Source organism: Cynocephalus volans, chromosome 1, assembly GCF_027409185.1.
Source record: "Cynocephalus volans isolate mCynVol1 chromosome 1, mCynVol1.pri, whole genome shotgun sequence".
Lineage (NCBI taxonomy): Eukaryota > Metazoa > Chordata > Mammalia > Dermoptera > Cynocephalidae > Cynocephalus > Cynocephalus volans.
The window spans coordinates 266532800-266547324 of record NC_084460.1 but is presented as its reverse complement, the minus strand read 5'-3'; the positions used below and the strand labels follow the sequence as shown (position 1 = coordinate 266547324).

At 41.5% G+C, this 14525-nt stretch overlaps 1 protein-coding gene across 3 annotated transcripts in view; it reads right to left on the bottom strand.

Annotated features, from left to right (window-relative positions):
* The window catches only part of CASP8 (caspase 8), a 28678-nt gene extending 22883 nt beyond the window's left edge, over positions 1-5795 (bottom strand). For all 3 annotated transcript variants that reach the window (XM_063094422.1, XM_063094431.1, XM_063094439.1), the window contains exon 1: positions 5456-5795. In XM_063094422.1, coding sequence (XP_062950492.1) covers positions 5456-5480 — 25 coding nt within the window. In that variant the 5' untranslated portion in view covers positions 5481-5795. The remainder of the gene's footprint in view (positions 1-5455) is intronic.
* Between the last annotated feature and the right edge of the window lie 8730 nt (positions 5796-14525).

Genomic DNA, 14525 nt, shown 5'->3' with positions numbered 1-14525 from the left:
ATTTTTTTATTTTTCTTCTATAGCACGGTTTTAATATCTGTAAAGCATTCAATCATACAGATGAACCACAATTTACATAACCCGCCTCCGGTTACATTTAGGATGATCTTTAAATCTCCAAGTATACCTCTGATTATTTTCTTAGAATAATTTCCTAAAAGTCGTATTACTGGGTCAAAAAGTATAAACTTTTTTCAGGCTCTTGTTACATAATCAACAGCACTTTCTGACAGTGTACAAGGGTACTTCAAAAAGTTCACGGAAAAATAGAATTAAAAGATAATATGAATCTTTCCACGAACTTTTTAAAGTACCCTCATACAATAAAAAATAGCAATCAAAGGCCAGATGACATGAGTTTGGATATAGTGTGACTGGTGCTTACCTCCTATCCTCTTTGCCATCTCATCTCACTCATTTCATTACCTTTGCAATAATAGGACAATGCTTTTTAAGTGGTTTTTCCATCAAATCATAACTGACAATTAGAAGAAAAAGCTGATGAGGCTTTTTTCCTGACCCAAGTTTTCCAGGACACACTGTCCTATGACGGTCAGTCTTTTTTGTTTTTGTTTTTTGTTTTTGTTTTTTGTTTAGGTCACACATCTCTCTAGTCACAGTACCCAGGAAGTAGTCACTTGCACAGGGTTTATGACGCCATTAAGAACAGGCCATCAGCTCTGTTAGTACAGGGACTAAAAGTGGTTCTTGTTGTATAGGACCTAGACTTACTACATGAGCTCATCGTCTAGAAACTTTGCTGTGCTAATTTTTTTAAAATAACATTTGTTGTATTTTTTGTTCTTGAAAATAATAAAATTAACACTTGTTCCATAAAGTGCAGAAAAGTATGAAAAGAATATAAAAAGCACCTAAAAACTTGCCATTTAGAAGTAACTCTTTGGGCATATTTGGTGATTTTTCCCCCGATTTCCCTCAGTATCTGTGGGGGATTGGTTTCAGGACCTCCTTTAGATGCTCAAGTCCCTGATATAAGTTGGTGTAGTATTTGTATATAACCTATGCACATCCTCCTGTATACTTCAAATCATCTCTAGACTACTTATAATACCAAATACAATGGGAAGGCTATGTAAACAGTTGTTATACTGTATTGTTCAGGGAATTATGCAAGGGAAAAAGTCTGTACAAGTTCAGTACAGACATAATTTTTTAAAAATATTTTTGACCCAAAGTTAGTTGAACCCACGAATGCAGAACCCAGATATAGAGGGCCAACGACATATAAAAAACATAAATTTGAATATTTTGCCATGTAATGCATATATTTTATATATCTGTTAAATAATAAATCCATATAAATATATCTGCATAATAATATAAAAGTATATTTAATATTTTATGTAATATATTTATGCCCTAAGTATTTAGATATGAATAAGTAAATGTTTATATTATGATATATATGTTTATAACCTATATATCTAGAAATATAAAAACACTTTTTCTTGTCTCATTGCACTACAAGCCTCTGAAGAAATTGTTATTATCATCTCCATTTAACTATGTTAAAAATCATAGCTTAGAAATAAGCTAGTAAGAGAGTTGGGTTCACATTTAAGTATCTCATTCAAAAGCTTTAATAACAAACCCTCTAAAGATTTAGAAGTTATTCTACTTGCAGTTGGAAGGCAGTGAAGAAATTAAACGAAGAAAGGCACAAAATCATAATATTTTTGGAGATTAAAATTTTTTAAAAATGTTAAAGACCAAAACAAACAACAAAACCATGAAAACAGGAGTTTTTAACAAATCTGCTACAGTAGAGGGAGGATAAGAGCCTTACAAAGGAAGTGCTAGAGTCTGGATTAAAACCTCAGCATTTCATTCCAGAGTCCCAATTCTACCACTGTTTCGTATGCCAAAATTTAACTGCAAATATGAGAGTATTTCAAAACGCTCATGGAAGAATAGAATTGAAAAGCAATAGGAATCTTTCCATAAATGTTTTGAAGCACTCACATCAATTTCAACCAATCATAATCATTCTAGCAATATTCTAGCAGCATCCTAGCTCCTGTGATATTGATAACTATCCCAAAGACAGGGGGAAAAACAAAACAAAACTTGCATTAACTTCTAAGACAAAAATCAGCATTTCAGTCATAGCTTGTGAGAACCTGAAATCCTCTCATTCTCAGGCCCAAACCCCTAACCCACAGAATGACCACTCCCTCCAGGCCTGGCCAGCTACCCCAGACTGTGGGCTCCCAGAGAACCACACAGATGCCCACGTGGCACACAAACACGACCCACAGTAGGGCCCCGCAGCCAGGGTGTTCATACAACCCAGTAAATGTGTCCAGACTTCCACAAAATGTATAACTAATTCCATAATTTTCAAACTGAACAAAATTCATAACTTCACCTGTAAATGCTTAACCCCACGAGTACAGATCTCTGATTTTGTCCGTCTACGCTTCCCACTATATTATTCTCTGGACTGTTCTGTATCTTTTTAATTTCTCCAAAAAAATAGATAATTGGATTACTAGGGCCACATGGTGTGTGTGTGTTTGGGTGTGTGAGTGGATGTGTGTGTGAGCGGATGTGTGTGGTGTTGGGGGTATCTGTGTTGTTGATGGATAGCCACAACAGCAAAGTCAAGGAAGATTCAAATTTCAGTTACTATTCTTTGAAACTTTGGCCGGAATAAGGATGAAGGCTTTGTAGAGATAGATGTACTTGGAGCATTTCAGAAACCCCCAGGATTACATAAAAGGAAGCGGGAGGGGCCTTGAGATCTGGAAACTACAGGGCCCTCAGCAATGCTCTTGGAGGGACTGCTAACTCCCAGTGCCAACTCTCAGGGTTTCCCCATCCACTCTCAAATACAAGGATCACCTCCACAGCTCCGGGGCCACCAGATCACACCCTCAGCAACCTAGAAAACTCTAGAACCAAAAGATCTTCCTCCCAAAAGGCCCAGCTGACCATACCAGAGTCAAAGCTTACCAAAGAGTCTGTCACAATGGCAGCACTTTCTCCACAGGCCTCTTCACTGCCTGTCTGTGCATCTAAGACAAGTGCTACCAATGAAATGAAGGCACAGCCACTGTACTTCCTGTTTTTGAAACTTCTGACTCACAAACGCTAGAAGAGGAGGGCTGGCCTCTAAGTGGTACGAGCAGCAGCAGATCCTTCTAAAGCTGCAAAGGAGAGGCCGAGAACTCTGTGCGGGAGTGTGGCCACCTGAGCCTTGCTTCTGGCTTCGTGACTTTGGATGGGTCATTCTACCTCTGGGGCCTCATTTCCACATTCCAAAGTGAGAAAGTTGGACTGGATGATAACTAAGAACCCTTTCTTTTCATATTTCAGGATTTTAAAGATTTTTCTGTATTATGAAATGAAACTTTACTTTTTCATTCAATAAATATAGATTGAGAACCTGTGAGAGGCCTTGGGACCTGGACACTGTAGTTCGCTCAGCAAACTCTCAGAGCGTCTGCTAATTGCCACAGCTAAATCTCATGGTTTACCCAAGGATAATCTCTGTGGCCCCAAAGCCACCAGATCCCACCCTCAGCAACCTAAAAAACTCTAAAATCAAAAGCCTTCCTCCCAAAAGGCCAAGCCCATCTTACCAAAGAGGCAAATCCGGGGGCCCTCACCAATGCTGGGCCCTGAGGATATACCAGTAACAAAACAGACATATAAACCCCTGCCTTCACACTGCAAGTAAGTTGAAATATTTTCTGATATTAAAAGTAGGAAAAGAAAATCAAGACCTCTGTTCTTTGAAACTGTCTTGTCTTTCCCCAAATAGAATATAAGCTTTCAGAGGGCAGGGACCCATCTTATAGCTAACAGGATTGAATGAGTTGTCTACAAGTGCCTCTTCACCTTAGAGGACTAGAAAAAGGTGACATTGTAATATCAATGCCTTCAACTGACACTTGATTCTGTCCAGTCAAGTCTGAGCAAGAACACAACCACCAAATGAAATCCTGTTAGTGGCTAAATCCTGACTTCCTGATGCTTCCCCAGCACCCTGGACAATCTCCATCCCAGCATTTGTCCCACTGTTTTGTGACTATTTCCTGTCCCAGGCTGTGAGCTTCATGATGGCAGGGGCTGCATCTTTCACGTTTGTGTCCCCAGGATCTGCCTTGGGAACAGCAGTATCTAGAACATACAAAGATTGCTTCAAATCAGCAAGAAAGAAAAACTCTGTAGAAGAGCTACAGTTATGAACACGGAGTTCCCTGACAGATATTCAAACAGCTAAAGCGTACAGAGTGTTGCTCACACACATCAGTAACCTGGGAAATGCAAAATAAAGCTACAAGACGCCCACTTTATCCCTATTGGTTGGTAAAGGTTTGCTACTTAGGTCAGGCCGAGGCTTGGCCAGGAGGGAGGGCAATGGAAGCTTTAGGAAAGCAAGCTGGCAGGACTTGGTCTGATCATGTATCCACATGTGCCACCACCAGCAACCCTTCTGGGTCCACACACCAGTGAAGTCCTTATATTGACCTTCGACAGGATTTGTGGAGACTACACATCATATAACACCATGTAGTGGTTAGAAACTGGGACTTGGCCAGTACACAGAATTTAAAGAGCTGAGTGTTTATTCTAAAAAAAAAAAAAAAAAAAAAAAAAAAAGTAAGAAACAGAATGAGCAAAATAAAATACACATAGTGTTAACATGTGGTAATAACGGCAAACACTCACTGGGTACTTAGTTGTGCCAGTCACTGCTGTAAGTGCTTTGCAAGTATTATCTCCTTAAGCCCCCACAAACTCTTCATCACGTGTTACTGATCCCATTTAATGATGAGGAAACAGAGGCACAGAGAAATGACTCGCCGGAAGTCACTTAGTTAAAAAAAACAGTGTACACATACAAAACAAAAATATATTTTGCAAAGATACAGATAAATTCAGAGATACATATCTGAATTTAGAGAGCATTAGAGAGTAATTTAAAGCATTAGAGAGTTGTCTTTGGGGAGCAGGCGAGGGGGTGGGGAGTGGGGGGTGGGGAGATGAAGGAAGCCCCTAAAACACAAGGCGGGAGGGGCAGCAGCGGGCTGTGGGCTGTGGGACCAAGGACCCCGCGTCGTCTGAACCCTCTGCCCCAGGGCTAAACGAAAAAGAAAACAAACATGAGTAGAGAAATAAAGTTTTCTGGAATCTCTAAACGGGGTCAAGGCGGGAGACAGTGTGTCTATTCTGGAGGCAGCAGGGAGCCCCTGAGGACAGACACGTAGCAGAGGGACTGGGGGTCCTCAGAGTGACAAGGCAACAAGGCCGGCGGCTGTGGTTGAGAGAGAAACTCCACAGGGGGGCCGGGCCTGGCCGGACTCAGAGGTGTCCCCGGTGGGGCAGGGCCAAGCTGCCCCTGAGTGAGCGAGTCAAGAAGTGCACACTGTGGGGTCCCTTCGGGTCTCCCCCCGTGGAAGAAGCCACGTCGGCACCAGGCACTCACCTGCTCCACCCTTTCCCGGCACCATCACGTCACCAAGTCCCCTAAACTGCCTAACTTCACACGCTCAAGCTCCCGAGGCTTGTCTACGCTGGAGAAGATCCCCGAACCCAGCCGGGGCCGGGGGGCGCCTCCTGCGACTCTCGGCCGCTCCGCCGCCGCCGCCGCCGCCGCCCGCCCGCCGACCCGGGCACGCCCTTCCCGCGTCCGCCTCCTCCACGCTCGGAAGTCGCTCGCCAGCTCGGCCAGGCCTCAGAAACGTCCCAAGAGGTGGGAGAGGAAGGACCCGAGAAAGGTTTTTCCTGCAGCAGAACGGCAGAGTCAGGTCTTCGGCAGAAGAGAAAACTCCTCCGCAGAAAGCACCGGAGAGTGAACTTCACTCCCAAGGCAGGAGGACAGAGGTGACTCACTGGGACAAGCAATGGTTCTTATTTAAGGGGACCGGGGCCCGTTTTCCAGTCACGCAGAAGAGGAAGAGGACAGACAATTCGTTGAAGTGCAGACTGGAAACCAGGGTGCTGGACGTGCTTTGCTGGAGAGCGTCTGTACTGGCTCCATTTAGTGTTAGGAACGCGTGTCTGTGGCAGGTAAAATGCCATTCGTTCTTCCCCGCAGCGGATCCAGGGGGAGGGATCTTCCCTCCGTGCCCTGGACCGAACCTCAGCAGTGAAGCCTTGGGCCAGACCCGCAGAGGGTATCTCAGGCACTCTTCTTGGGTCAAAGCTGGCCTGTAGCTAAAATAAAGGGAGAACATACACAGAAAAGGAGAGGGGATTCCGGCCCAGGCCAGGGTAGGGGTAGGTAACGACCCTGGAGTTCCCATCGGGGCCTTGCTCGTGGTGTTAGGAGTAACCAGTGTCTTTGCAACGCTGAGCCTGGAGTCATGGGACACTGAGGTCTGCTTCCCGGGCCCCTGAGCCGAGGCTCTCCCTTGCCACCATTCATCCCCACTCTCTGCCTCTGTTTTCTGTTTGAAGTTTTTAAAGGGTTTTCTGCCCTTTTGTTTTCACATCTTGAAAACTAAAAGGCCATTTCATAACTAAAACACCAACAATAATACAATAACTATATGTTGCATCCTTTACATAAACTATCTCTAATTCTCACAGTAATGCAGAGTATTATTCTCCCATGCTATTGTGGAAACTGAGGCTCTAAGAGTCATATGAACTCAAACTCAGTCCTGCTGGGACGAAAACAAGGGTCTTTCCACTATGACACACTAGCTCCCTCTTCCCCAGCACTTAGGATTTGAAATGAACCATGTGGATGGAAGAGCAACAAATTTAAACTAAGACAAAGTGACCTATGAACAAAGGTCAGAAGGTCCCTGGGTTCTTAGTCACCTGAGAAAAAAAGGAGTTGGCCTAATAACAGCACGAGCTAATCTTTATGGAACCATTTGTGTGCGCCAGATACAGTCAGCTAAACTGGTTCTGATTCCAATATTCATGTCACCAACCTAGCTTTAACAGAAATTTCTTTAAGTTCTGAGCATAGAAGAGGTGAGGGTCCTCAATGTTCTTGCTTCACTACATGCCCATACCGAAGAAATGGGGCACCTGAAACCCTAAGGATAAGTGTCAAGAGTCAGTTTTCAATTTTTTCTAATTGTGATAAAGTATACATAACATAAAACTCACCATTTTAACCATTTTCAAGTGTACAGCTCAGTGGTATAAAGAACATTCACATTGTTATGTAACCATCAACACCACCCAAGAATCACTTTTAATAATGTAACGGTGCATTTGTAAAGCACTGTACAGTTTTAAAGCATTTTTCCTACTTTGTCTCATTTGATCATTACTGGTAACCACATTTTTCAGTCTAACACAGGCAAGACATGTGTTATATGAGACATTAAGGAAACCAAAGCTCAGAAAAGTGAGGTGACTCAGCTGGGACTGCACAGCTACTGTATCCACATACAGCAGTAGTAACTGCTTCTTAAAAAAAAAAAAAAAAAAAAAAAAATCAAAAGATGGGAGGATTATTCCCCGAAACAGATATTTTCTCACTTTCTGCAATGGAAATTCATTTTTTTTCCATAAGAAGAGAATTTCAAGAATGACTGTGGTAGTAACAATGAAACACATTCATTAATAAAAATTGAGCAATAATTTTCTTCTCAGAACTATTGGTGAAAATAATAACACCACAAATTCTCAGAAGAATAACTGACATGCAGACAAGAGCAAGCCCCAGGTGAGACTGCCAAATAGGCTGCATATTTGGCTTCTTCCCCTACAGGATATTATTTCTGTCTCTTGGAAGTGTCCCTCCCAAGCACATAGTCAATATCCCGTTCCTACAGAATCCAGCTCTCAGCAATACCCAAACAAAATCATAACTAACCTGCTATACTGTAAGGATGAATACAGTTTCTGGTTTATCTTTCTTGAGATATTCTAAACAAAACCAAAAATAAACATATTTGTATATACTTTAATTCTTGTACAAATGATTTGTATGTAAACATTTGTGTGTGCGCTGTACAATTTTTTTACCTAACTCTATTTTATAGTGATTTTCATATCAGTACTTGTGTACTGCCTTCATCCTCTTCATTACTGCTCAGAATTTCTAGGCTAGAGTTTAACACTGCTTGGGACAATGTGCATTTTAGTCCAAGTCTCTGGCAAACTGACTGGGCCTCCTCAGAACATCAGGGCTGGAGAATAAAATGCCACGTGGACCATGGGAGCTGAGACCTTTGGATTCCTGCTTCACATGCCATTGAGGTTATGCATATTATGAACTCTCCAAATCAGATTTTTTTTTTCTCTAAAGGAATTCAGAAGGAGATTAAGCCAAAGAGCCCTGATGGTAGTCATTCCACATAACATCTTAGACCTGTTGGTAAAATTAATATTCATTCATGATTAAACAAACACTGCTGAAGTGCCCAGTGATTGTTTATTGTTTCATGAAATAAAAAAGTCATGAGTAGATGTAGAAACTAGGTTATAAAATTAACTTTTGGAGCTGCCTGGTTAGCTCAATTGGTTAGAGCATGGTGCTGGTAACACCATGGGCCAGGACTCCAGCTCTATACTGGCCAGCTGCGCATAAAAAATAATAATAACAATTAAATTTTTTGTGGTTTATGTCATGAAATGAACTTCTAATTCCTGAAAAAAATGAGTCATCTCTCACCTTACATGATACGTTGTAGAAGACCAGACATTCATTGAATTCTGCTCTTCAAACAACGTTTAAGAGGGTGAGGAGAAGAGCCACCAATCGGAAGCAAATATTTGCAAAACATGTATCTGATAAAGGACTGTTTTCCAAAATGTACAAAAAACTCTTAAATCTCAACAATAAGAAAACAAACAACCCAATTAAAAAGTGGGCAAGAGATCTTAGCAGACACCAAAAAAAGAAATACAGATGGCAAGTAAGCATATGAAAAGATGTTCGACATCATATCTCATTAGGAAATTGCAAATTAAAACAACAGAGATACAACTACACATCTTCCAGAATTGCTAAAATTCAAAACACTGGCAAGAGGTGGCTTCTTCGATGGTGGGTGACCTGTAAGGACACCACATTATTCATTTCTTGACTCGCTCACTCAGGGGGCAGCTTGGGTCTGCCTCACTAGGGACACCTCTGGGTCCAGTCAGGTGCAGACCCCATATGGGGTTTCTCTGTGAACCGCAGCCACTGGCCTTGCTGCTTTTTCACTCTGAGGACTCCCCAGTTCCTCTGCTACATGTCTGTCCTCAGGGTCTCCCTGCTGCCTCCAGTATAGACACACTCTTCATCAAACCTACATCAAACTTTGTTTTTGGGGGTCTTCACTTCCTTATGAAGGCACCCATGTCACATAAGACTTACATTAAATAAATCTGTATGCTTTTCTCTTATAAATGTGTCTTTTGTTATAGGGCTTCTAGCCATGAATTTAGAAGGGTTGAAGAAAAAGATATTTTTCCTCCCCTACCGTACCAGTATTGGGCTCATCACTCGTAACGAGTGCACCACACTATCAAGATCTTAATAGTAGGGGAAAGCGTGTGGAGGGGAGAAGCATGGGGAAGGGGGTACATAGGAATTCTCTGCACTTTCTATAAGCCTAAAACTGTTCTTTAAAAAAGTCTATTAAGTTTTTAAAATCTCACTTGCATAGGATCGCCTGACAAGTGGATAAAGATGATGGGACAGTGAAGTGAAGGAAGGATGGTCTTTATAGTAATGACGGATCAACTGCATAGCTATATAAAAATAAAATGAACCTTGATTTTCTACCTACAAAAAATACAAATCCAGGAGGGACTGTAAATCTAAATATGAAAGGGAAGGCAATAAAACTTTTATAAAAAACCCTAAGAGAATGTCTTCATGATATTGGAGTGGCCAAAGTCTCTTAAACGGGACACAAAAAGTGCTAACCAAAGGGAAGAAATAATCAACTGGACTATTTTAGAAGAGCTTCTGTTCAGAAAAAAAAAGTAATAACATTAAGAGAGTAAAAAGACAGGCTAGAGAACGGAAGAAATGCTACGATACGGAGCAATGTCCAAGGTGTGTTAAGTGAACAGGGGTGTTGCAGAACAGCATCCATAGATGGAATGATAAACAGACGCGGACAGAACCACCACTAGAAATTACACAATGGCGTCTCCTCTGCATCCAGCCCTTCAATATCAAGGATCAACCCTGCCAAAGTGAAAAACCTTTCAATGATTTCCTGAAGGAAAATCTTCATCTTGTTTTGAGGTGGATATTAATGTCAAGACTCACTCATGCTGAAAACCTGAAGTGGTGAGGCTACTATTTGGGATAGTCCATCACAGCGGCCTCAGTCAGCCATGTCCCCACCAGATTGAGACGACATTCACTCAGCACGCCGCTGGCTACACACAAGCTCCCTTCTGCCAGGGCCTTCACACAGCCCAGCTCTATGCTTAAGTATCGCTGCACCTAATCAACCCATAGGGCACAGTTCCTCAGGATTTTCTTGCCCTTCATTTCCTATTATATTGTTCTGGATTTTTTTTTTTTTATCTTGTTAATTACTTAAATAGTAGAAAAAGAGAGAGATTTGATTGCCATGACTAAGGAAGTGGAGTGTGCAACAGCAAAAATCATGGCTGTTACTCATTAATAGGTTATGCTCATGGGGATTCTGAGAGAAGTCCAGCAACCCTGGCAAGAATTAGAGCTGAGGGTAAAAGTAAGGGCCAGGAGGAAGGACCTCCAGCCTGCAAGCTGTAGAGACCCAAACGGGCTGGCAGTTGATTCCGGTGGCCACTCAATAGCCTAGACAATTCTAGGAACAAATAGATTACCTCCTAAAATTCTAAATAAATCTTACCAAAGGGCAATTACAACTCCTTCCTGGGATGTGTTCTTGCCAAAAAAACAGCTCAGAAAAATGATCGAAGTCAAATGAAGACCATTTTGCTAGTGTTCCTGTTGACGCAACTTCTGGAGTGTCTGCGGCCAGAACAGACAAATCAGTGTGGAAGGGTTGGGACCTGAGCAGGAAATGCAGCTCACTTGTTCCACACCCCGCGGCAGGTCCCGGTGTGGAGCGGAGAGAGCACAGGCTTATCAGTTCCACTTGCAGTCCAACCTCCACATTCCAAAATGCGGGAGTTAGACTAGATAATCTCTAAGAACTCTTTCAGTTCAAACGTTTGATAATTGCATGATATGTTCTTTTTCTTTTTTTCATTCAGGTTCTCGTTTTTCTTCCAGGATTCTAATTAGACATTCATTCATTCAAAATATAGTTATTAAGGCCCTATTATAAGCCAGCTGGTGGCCTAGCATAAGGCAGTGAAAGAAACTGAAAAAGTTTTAGCCCTCATGATGTGATTCAGTCTGACTTTTCTCTTATATTAAAATGGAAGGAGGCTTTCAGTTCTGAGACACAATGGCATAGATTTGCTTTTCCCTGTGAGTCCCCTCTAAGTCCAACTAAATACCCCGGGAATACTTCACCAATCACACAATGACTCTGAGAGGTAGAGAGTAGAAGGCAGACTGGTTGGGGACATGGAGACAGAAACAACACCCTGTTTTGTGCCCTGGTCTCTCTTTTTAACCCCATATATAACAGACTAGGAACTAAAAAGATATGCATCCCAGAATCACCAACAGGTCTAGATTTACAAACACAAATAAGGAAAAACAACAAAAAAAGAGAAGATTGCTTTCTCTGGCCAAAGGACCAGGAAGGAGGCAGCCAAGCAGAAATCCAGCAGGGACATATTGGTGATTCACATCTGGACAGTGACAGCTGATCTGCTACCATAACAGCAGTGTCAGCAGGACCGGGCTGGGACCATGCCTCATCCCAAACCCTGAGTAATGGCAGACTATTCTGCTGGTCCCCCAGGTCTATAATGAGGAAGTAGAAAGAGCAGATGATGAGATTGTAACCAGATCCAGATCTGTATGTTTGTTCATGCCACTCCTGCTAGTTGTCAGGTCCAATTAAACCTCCTTGTTGTCAATCAGTCAGTGACACAATCCAGATCTTAACTGGAAGATTCTCAGGCATGGAATGCATCTGATCATGGCCCCAGATTCTGGGCCCACACCACACTATCAAATGCACCCCATCGTAGGGCATATGACGGTCGCTCTATGCTCTACATCACCCCCAAGATATAGAGATGAGTGTTTTAGTGGACGATGATGGACAGGGTTATGTGACCAATGGAGGGGACAGAATAACTCTGGCCTAGATTACACATCTCAGGTGAGCAGTCTGGGGTCTTAGTGCTGCAATTGTTTGAAAGGGTATTTATCGTATGCACTATATATTTGATTAGGCTGACCCCTCCCCCTCCCCCGCCCCTCCCCCTCCCCTCTCCCTCTTCTCTCCCTGAGGTGTAAAGTTAGGTTGTTTATTTGAGCTCTTTCTTAATGTAGATGTTTATCACAATAAACTTCCCTTTTAGTACTGCTCTTGCTATGTCCCATAAGTTTTTGTATGTTGTGTTTTCACTTTCATTTGTCTCAAGGTATTTTCTAATTTCCTTTTTGATTTATTCTTTGACCTAATGGTTGTTCAACAGTGTGTTGTTTAATTTCCACAAATTTATGAATTTTTCAGTTTTCCTTCTGCTATTGATTTCTAGTTTCATTCCATTGCAGTCAGAAAGATACTTGGTATGATTTTAATATCTTAAATTTCTTAAGACTTGTTTTGTAATCTAATATGATCTATCCTGAAGAAAGTTCCATGTGCACTTGAAAAGAATGTGTATTCTGCTGCTGTTGAGTGGAATATTCTATAGATGAGGGTACTTCAAAAAGTTCGTGGAAGGATTTGTATTGTCTTTTAATTCTATTTTTCCATGAACTTTTTGAAGTACCTTTATATTTCTGTCAGGTCCATTTGATCTATAGTGTTGTTGAAGTCCTCTGTTTCCTTACTGATCTTCTGTCTGAATGTTCTATTCATTATTTAAAGTTGGGTATGAAGTCCCCTATTGTATTGCTGTCCATTTCTTCCTTCTGTCAATATTTATTTTATATATTTAGGTGCTCTGATTTGGGGTGCAGATACAAGTGTACTTCAAAAAGTTCATGGAAAATGGAATTAAAAGATAATATGCCTCTGTCCATAAATTTTTCTAAGACCCCTCATATATATATAACTGTTATATCTTCATAGTAAGTCAATCCTTTTATTATTATATAATGTCCTTCTTTGTCTCTTGTGACAGTTTTTGTCTTAAAGTCTATTTTGTCTAATATAACTATAGCCCCTCCCACTCTCTTTTGGTTACCATTTGCATGGAATATCTTTTTCCATTCCTTCACTCTCAGCCTATCTGTGTCCTTAAATCTAAAGTTTCTTGTAGACAGCATATAGTTAGGTCTTGTTTACTGTATCCATTCAGCCACTCTGTGTCTTTTGATTGGGGAGTTTAATCCATTTATATTTAAAGACGTATTTTTGGTAAGGGGCAACAATAATCAACCACAATGTATATCAACAAAATAAAATTTAAAAAAAAATAAAGACATATTGACAGGAAAGGATTTACTATCACCATTTTGTTCATTGTTTTCTGTTAGTCTTACCGTTCTTTTGTCTGTCTTTTCTTCTCTTACTGTCTTCCTTTGTGTTTTGTTAATTTTTTGTTATTAATAGCCTTTGATTCCTTTTTCTTTTCTGTATCTTCTACAGTAGATAAATTCGTGATATAGATTTCTTAGGCTTTTATTTATTTTCTTAATTACATATTGTGATATTGTGAGAATATATATTTGGTCTTTATCCCCAGCTCTTGACATACAACTCCTAAAATTCTTAGAATCTCCAAAGTGATAAGAGTCTTTTTGTATGCTAATGATGGCTGGCAGCCCCGAGGTAGCTTCAGGATGGGGGCTAGTCACAGGAAAGACCAAAGAAGGACTTTCAGTCCCACCCCCCAACATCTGAGGAGGGGAGAGGGACTGAAAGTTAAGCTGATCATGAACAGCCAATGATTTAATTAACCATGCCTATGTAATGAAGTTTCCATAAAAACCCAAGAGAACTGGGTTTGGGGAGAGTTTCCAGATAGCCAAACACATGGAGGTTCCTGGAGGGTGACGTGCCCAGGGAGGGCATGGAAGCCCACAGCCCTCCCCCAGGCATTGCCCTGTGCATCTCTTCATCTGTACCCATTATAAGATCCTTTATAATTAACTAGTAAACGTAAGTACATATTTCCCTGAGTGCTGTGAGCTGCTCAAGCAAACTAATCGAACCCAAGGAAAGGGTTGTGGGAACCCTGGTTGGTCAGACATTCCAGCGGCCTGGACTTGCAACTGGCATCTGAAGTGGGGGGCAGTCTTGGGGACTGAGCCCTCACCTTGTGCAATCGGACACTATTTCCAGGTCCATAGCATTGGAATTTGATTGGAGGGCACCCAGCTAGTGTCCACTGCAGAATTGCTGGCTTGTTTGCTAGCGGGGAGATAACCGCATAATTTTGGTCACGGAAGTGAGCAGTTGTTCTACTGTGTTGCTTGTTGCTGAGTAAGAGCTTTGAGGGAAAAACACTACCATTTGTGTTTTTCCCATATTCACATATGTTTTTCCCATTCTGTT